General features: G+C 30.7%; 1 protein-coding gene across 1 annotated transcript; it reads left to right on the top strand.

The window, feature by feature from the left end:
• The first annotated feature begins 4,937 nt into the window (after window positions 1-4,937).
• LOC143074890 (uncharacterized) lies at window positions 4,938-6,804 on the top strand. Its single transcript, XM_076250107.1, has 3 exons — window positions 4,938-5,053; window positions 5,430-5,681; window positions 6,547-6,804. Exons 1-3 carry the CDS (start codon window positions 4,996-4,998, stop codon window positions 6,567-6,569), a joined length of 333 nt encoding a protein of 110 aa, XP_076106222.1. The 5' UTR covers window positions 4,938-4,995; the 3' UTR covers window positions 6,570-6,804.
• Window positions 6,805-7,922: the final 1,118 nt, after the last annotated feature.

The raw sequence follows: 7,922 nt of genomic DNA, 5'->3' as shown, positions 1-7,922 counted from the left end.
ATATTACAAAGAGTGGATGTGTCACGTTTGCTATAAATTGGCTTCTAACATATATATAAAATATGAAGATATGATATGATCGCCAATTACACAACTCTCTGCCAAAGACCGAAAACCAAATTTACAACTATTGGCCTTCTTAAATGTGTTAAACCCCTATCACATAGTCAGCTTTACAATAACCTGATATGGCAAATGTAAAACAATTCAAACGAGAAACCTAACGATCAGATTGATGTACATTAATCTGCTTAGATCTTGACGATTGTCAAATAAATTGATCTAAGAAGTAACAAAATGGATCTTTATATTAATTTAATACCAAACAGAAAACAACAAATATGATAAACTTGCGGCAAAGATGGTAAACCACAAACATGAGGTGATAAACACTTTGTTTACACCATATCCGGATTTCGACAGTGATGTTGGGGATCGAAACAGTATTTTGAAGCCTATATAATTTACCTCAATGTAGGATAGACTCTTGAAATTTAAAGTGTCGTAATAGAATGAACGGATTATATAATCGATGCCACTGCTGGTGGACGTTTCGTTCCCGAGGGTATCACCAGCCCAGTAGTCAACATTTCGGTGTGGTCATTTCTATAAAGGAGTAGGTCCGGTAAGGGCCGATTTTGGCCCCAAATTTCAGTTTCATCTAACGAGATATTTAGGACACTTTTTAAACACTTAAGTGTCTATTTCAATTGATTCGATTAGTGCGTGTAAAAGATTTTAACTGATTCAGTCATTAAAAACGCTCCGATTGAAGCTTAAATATGAAAAATCTAACAAATATGCCAAAAAACGTCACTTTTCAGATGGTTTTCGTCAAAAATGAAAGTGGCCGCATCCGTGTTCATCCTCAACCTTTATATATGTTATGTATTATCATCAAATACAACTTACATTTCAATATTATGAATGAACACGAATGCGGCCACTTTCATTTAAGGCGGAAACCGTCTAAAATTTAACTAAAATGCTATAATTGTGAAGATTTCAGTAATTTAGCATGACTTTATGATGCTAGTACACGATATATGTACATTGTATTGTCAAAAACAGCACATATTTATGTAGCAGAAGCATTCTACTTTCCAAAAAATAGCTAAATATTACATTTTCATAATTTTGCAAAACTGCTTAATTTTGGGGCCAAAAAGGGGTCTTACTGAACCTACTCCTTTCCTGTTTACAAAACTTTGAATTTTTCGATTAACTAAAGATTGTCTTATCCTAGGCTTAGATTACCATAGCTGTATTTGGCACAACTTTTTGGAATTTTGGATCATCAATGCTCTTCTACTTTGTACTTGTTTGGCTTTATAAATATTTTGATATGAGCGTCACTGATGAGTCTTATGTAGACGAAACGCGCGTCTGGTGTACTTTATCATAATCCTGGTACCTTTGATAATTAGTATTATATAAACCAGAGGGAACAAGCCCAAACGAAAAAATATAAACAAAGCTAAATTGAAATCAATGATTGCGTTGGATAAAAAACGCAATTTTTATACGTGTGCATGTAACACAAAATTCGTTGTTGGGGTGTCCAAATACAGCACAAAACATTTTCCAAAAGACCAATAAGTGAAATATATTTCAACAAAACGCATTTGACTAACAGGTCGAGCAACTGATGTGCTTACACCCTGCTGACTGCCATTGGAGATTGCAAAATTATTTGATCAAAAGAATTTAACCAAAATGGATATTTATATTAATCTAATACCAAACAGAAAACAATAAATTAGCGGAAAAGATAATAAACCAAAAACTTTTTTTTTAACCTAAAACTAATCCTATACTGATTACAAACTTATATTCGCGAGGGATTAATTTTCGTGTCTTCCGCGAGTAGAAAATAGGGAAAATATAGATCGTTGCGAATCTGTAAAACCTGAATTTGTTTTTACTCAAGCAAATTTAAAATTGCGACATAAAATTGACTCGAAATGCAAAAGAAAAGACTAAAAGCGAAATAAAGTATCCGCGAGAATAGATTGGTTTCAATAATTGCCTAAGTAAAATAATAAAAACAAATTTTTGATATTCTGGATCTGAAGTCAAGAATTAATTTACTAAATGAAAAAATGATGTGTAAACATATGTGATGTTTTTGAATACAGATGTTTAAATCTTATCTTGAAAAAACACCAAACTAAAATGTTATTAAACTAATTGATATGTGTATGCATATATACTTTTTGAATAGTTTATTATTCGAGGACCCACAGGAGATAATTTGTAATCTACATGTTAGGGCAATATCAACTTTTAGTAGCGATTTTAATGTATTCATTTATTTTATTATTTATTTACATTTATTTGTATATTTCTTAGTTTGTCTATCTATCTATATTTTTCTATTATTTATTCATTTTTTTCATTAATACTTCATTTATTTATTCATTTGATTTTTTCCCATTAATTTTTCATTTTTTTTTTCTATTAGTTGTCCATCTACATAATCATGTAACCTCTGATACACTTTGGTCTTCTATGTTACCGTATTCGGAAATTTAGACACGATCACGGTAAACTTATCGATCAGTAACTGCGAGAACTGTCAGATGAGTACTAAGTGTCTTTTGTTGTTGAGTGTATGGATACACGGTCACACCCCCTTGTATTTGTAGTACATGTATTTGTATTTGTATCCATCTGATGCAAACAACCTTTTTCAACTGATTTTTATAGTGCGTTTTTATATTGTACTGTTATACTACTGTCCAAGGTAAGGGGAGGGTTGGGATCTTGCTAAAATATTTAACTCCGCAACATTCTGTATGTATGTTCTTACCGTAAGTCAAAAACCTGTAATTGAGTGGTAGTCGCTTGTTTATGTGTTACATATTTTTGTTTGGTAATTTCTTTTGGTACATAAACTAGGTCGTTAGTTTTCTCGTTTGAATTGTTTCACATTGTTATGTCAGTACCTTGTATAGCTGACTATGCAGTATTGGCTTTGCTCATTGTCGAAGACCGTACGTTGACCTTTAGTTGCTAATTTCTGTGTCATTTGTTCTCAAGTGGAGAGTTGTCTCATTATCAATCATACCACATCTTCTTTTTTATAAATAGTTATAAATTGAACAAGCTAGTAACACTTAAGTTGTGAGAATAATAATCATATGATAGATTAGTCTACATATATGGCAAAAAAAAGTGTCTGAGGCATAAGGTGCGTTACATATACTCTGTAAGTTTCAAGGCACACATCAAGTTGACCAAATCAAATGTTCACATCAAAACATCTGCACTTCTATGAACGATCTTTACACAATTTATTATAGCAGAATTGCTGTGACAATTGTATATGCAGGTGTTTAGATGTAATATCTATTAAGCCAATTTTCGTTCAAAATGTCTTCTTTGCTCTCATTTCAGGGGTAAATTCACCCAGATAGAATGTTTTTTTAAATAAATATCCACAATTTAAAAGTGTCCAAGACGAGGAATGTGGTTAAACATTTGTTTTTGTTATTCTAAGAACACAAACGGAAGCTCTATAAGTCTGCAAAATAATTCAAATTTGAGATGATTATGAAATAACACTGCCGTAATCTATAAATAATTTATTAACGAACTTTTTGAAGTGTTGGTATTTGCAATTTCAGGTTTTCTTATCCTACTACTCAAACAGTGATGTTGGAAACTATTGTCTCTACAAGCACTCCGTATGGTATAGCATTTGACTTAGTGAACAGACATTTATACTGGACTGAAATTTATTCTCCTGGAAGGATAATGAGATGCAATCCGGACGGATCCAATATTACAGTTCTTTTGATTGAAACTCAACCTACAGCACTTGCACTAGACATACAAAATAGGTTTGTTATATTGGTAGATTTAAAAAAACTAATGGAAGTTTTTAAATATTTTTATTGCATTATTGTAAAATTGTATGATTACAAAATACTGTCATAATTTGAAAACAAATATTTATAACAATCTTGTAAATAGAAAACTTATGTTAATTACAATGTCATTATATATATATAAGAGATAAGAAAATACATGTTCACATTAACTATGACTTCGATGTCAATAACAGAGTTCTCCAATCCTGTGAAATATTACTGAAAGTGTCCAATACAAATAGAGGACACATATTTTGAAATGTGTAAAACATAACACATCAATTTAACACATTTTATTTTTTGTAAATTTGGTAAAATAAATATTCAGCAAGTCTAATCATAGTTGGAAACACATATTTAACTAGTGTCAACTTATATACACGTTGTATCGTTTCCAATGATATAATGGTCCATCATATTTATAATGATAACGATATAGACAATTATAGGTCACGAAATAAAAAGCCCAGACATAAAATATTTGATACAATTTAAAGGAGAAAACTACCGGCTTAATGTATAATAATATATTTACCAAAATCGAATTTAACAGATATGAACCATCGACATCTTTTTTGAATTACAATGGGCAATAACTTATTATATCAAATAAATAAACCATGTTTTTACAATTAAATCATCAAATTCATGTACTCCCTCCAACAAATCAAGTGTACACACGCCATAAACCGTCAGAAATATGCATGACATTGTGTGAAGTTCATTAATTTATTGATTATTTTTTTTACTTTTAAATAATTTAAAAGATATATACATTTTACGTTTATTGCAAACTAAAAAAAGACTTCAGACATGGACAGAGATAAAAAAATTGTAAAAATATACACATCATAGGAAGGAGGCAAAGCAAAATCACCATTCAAAAGACAAACATTGAAAATGAATTGAACATATATCAAGACGCACACACGTTTAAGTTTATAATAAGGGCAAATGTGTATGTTTCAACGGAATTAATTATGAACGTGATATACACAACATGATTTGTTTTTATATTTGTCAAATGAAAAATGGTTTTTTTTTTTTGTGAACTATCAGATGGATTTACTATGGCCAACAAATATTACCTAGCGACATATTCAGAGTTAACTTTGATGGAATGGACAAAAGAGTAATAATAACGAACCTCCCAACATATGTGTATGGTATGGGAGTAGGTATGTAAATGTGAAAAAATACGATAACGTTTTAGTACACATGTAAGTATATATGTTTAGAATAGATTGAACTTAACCCAAGAATACAATATTATCAAATGTTACCACAGAGTCAATTGCGCACTATAGTCATAATGTTTTAACTCGTATCATAGATATTTGAATTGCATTTTCAATACACATGTTATAGCATTAGTACACCACCAAACAACAAAATCGAGTAAAAATATCTCTCATTGGTAATGATATCACTTTGTAATATTATTTAAATTCAACAAAATTATATGTAGATGTTCAGACAATGGCGACTATCAATTACTCAAGACATGCTCTTCTTGTACCAGCGCTTTTTATCTGATAGTTTTTGTGATTTCAGACGTTAATGTTGAGCGTCTTTATTGGATGGAATATACGGGTGATTTACAGTTTGCTAGGTATAATGGGTCCGATATAAGAACGATAGTTAGCACAAAGACGAGTAATAGGGACATTGAGGTTAATGAAGATTTCATCTTGTACACAAGCTACAACCAAGTTATGAAGATAAACAAATCTTTAGGACAAACCCCAACTGTTGTTCACACAGACTCGCAAGCAATTAATGGTATTTTGTTATACAAACAAGACGGTAAGAATCCGAATATAAAAAATACTATGAAATAACATTTATTTTACACTACAGTGTTTGCATAATTTAAAAAAAATGATATATTCAAATTAAGTGTTTATGAAAACAAGTGGCATACTCAGCTATTCTATTTTCATTTGATATAATTTACAAATTATAAAACGAATTAGCAGTAACTTTAAAGTAAGACAATAACTATCTTAAAGGGAACGAACACATTTTGTTATATTGCGACTTTTAATTGACATGCATGTTCTCATATTATATAACCAGAGTAGTGAAATAGAAATAGAAGCAAGCCATCTTATATCAACGTTTAATAACGTATAATGTGAAATATTATGATATTATAGGCATTATTATACATGTTTTACTAGGTATTTCACGATATATTTAGCTGTCGCTTACTAGCTGTGTCTGACATGATGCTTTGCTTATTGCAGTTATATATGTTTATATTGTTGCACTATGTGATAGCATTCTTTTACTGAATATAATAATTGTGAAAAAATCTGATCTTTTTTCTTCCTTTGGTTAAAATATGTTAATTCAATGCATTGACTATGCGTCTTCAAATCTGTGATTTATTTTTAAATGTTTAATGAATGTATTTAAGTAAATTAAAGATATCTTCATATATTATTGCATTTTTAACTGTTTGGTGATAACGTTATTTACATTAAATTAATGTATAATGGAATCATTGATACGTAATGTCTTATTTATACGTGGATATATGTTAGATAATGTACTTTATTTGTTACTTAACACATATTTTTATTAAATTATAAAAATCAAGATGATTTAAAGAACACTGATTTATTTTATATTTTTTTGTAAGACAACTATATGTGTATACTTGCAGGGAAAAGCTGTGACGAAAAGTAGTTAATATTTTCTTAAGATTAAGGAAAATAAAAGAAGCCAGTATATAGGGGACGTGAATAAAATAGCTCACACATTTAGTTTGCATTATTACTCGAAACATATAAACACAATTTCTGGTAAAACAAAATAAAACAAACCGTTTAAAAAACACATTAAGTCTGAGCTTACAAATGTGGCTTGTTCATGATAAATGGAACATATACAACTAGTATATATGTAGGACTCTAAAGTGCGATGGTACTCTAAAGTGCGATGGTACTCTAAAGTACGATGGCCACGCTAAAGTGCGATGGCCTACGCTAAAGTGCGATGGTGTAAGACGCTAAGGTGCGATGATTTTTTTTTTTTTTAAATGCGATGGTATGACACGCTAAAGTGCGATGGTATATGACACGCTAAAGGACGTTGGTTAACACGGTAAAGTGCGATGGTGTTCAGGCAATTTCTTTTGTTTTTTGCTGTGTTAGTTTTGGTATATTGTTTATAAATCATACCGTTGTTTTTTCTCTTTTGAATTGTTGTACACGAGTTATTGTGTGGTTTAAATAACTAGCTATCCGACTAGTGTCAATACTCCACGCCTTAGGTCATAAGTTATTAAGTGCGCACATCAGCAACATTTTGTGTTTGGTGAATAATTGTTTCATTGTCATCTTATTTGTTTTTTTTGTTTGTTTAATGATTTTTTTCTGTATAAATCAGTCCGTTATTTTTCTCGTATCAATAGTTTTGCAATGGTCGTTCTGATAACCTTTTGTCATAAAACTACTATCTGCTGAGTTAGCCCTACGACAAACTATAGCTTCCAGTCTTAGATCGAGACTTGTCTCATCGGCAATCATATGATGATACTACACAACTGCTCGGTATGTCGCTATCTTGTTGACGAATATCCATTTCTTTTACAGACATGACAATACATATTGTACAAACATATTCAGGTTATAGAATAACTCATTGACAATTAGAAATTTAAAAAGTAGCTTTTATTTCAAGCAAGTTAATGACATTCGATTAAAAACATAGAAGGAGTTTCTAAATTAAATTTGAACGAATTGAAATACTTTTACACTTGGTGTATTTTGACCTTTTCGCTCTCTTTAACAGGATGCACCTTCCCCTTACTCTCGCCAGTTTGCTATGCTGATAGAAGTCTTTTATCCACTATCCTGACAGAAAAACGTTTGTCCGTGCCGACAAAGCGAGTTCAAAGGTTTCGTACTATGGGTAATTTTGATGGACAAAACTCCTCCGCATACAGTCTTCTATATCCCCGACTGAAAATATTTTGTTTCATTTGTATCTCTTTTCTCGTCTTTTAAAAAAACCTTCATCTCCACAAACAGTCTCGTT

The sequence above is a fragment of the Mytilus galloprovincialis genome, chromosome 5 (assembly GCF_965363235.1).
Source record: "Mytilus galloprovincialis chromosome 5, xbMytGall1.hap1.1, whole genome shotgun sequence".
NCBI lineage: Eukaryota > Metazoa > Mollusca > Bivalvia > Mytilida > Mytilidae > Mytilus > Mytilus galloprovincialis.
The sequence above is the reverse complement of the archived record's forward strand: the minus strand, read 5'-3'. Positions and strand labels throughout refer to the sequence as shown.

Coding starts and splice junctions, on each gene's coding strand:
- LOC143074890 (XM_076250107.1), top strand. CDS start 4,996: ATGGACAAAAGAGTAATAATAACGAACCTCCCAACATATGTGTATGGT. Junction 5,054..5,429: donor TGTGTATGGTATGGGAGTAG/GTATGTAAATGT, acceptor TTGTGATTTCAG/ACGTTAATGTTGAGCGTCTT. Junction 5,682..6,546: donor TTTGTTATACAAACAAGACG/GTAAGAATCCGA, acceptor GTATACTTGCAG/GGAAAAGCTGTGACGAAAAG.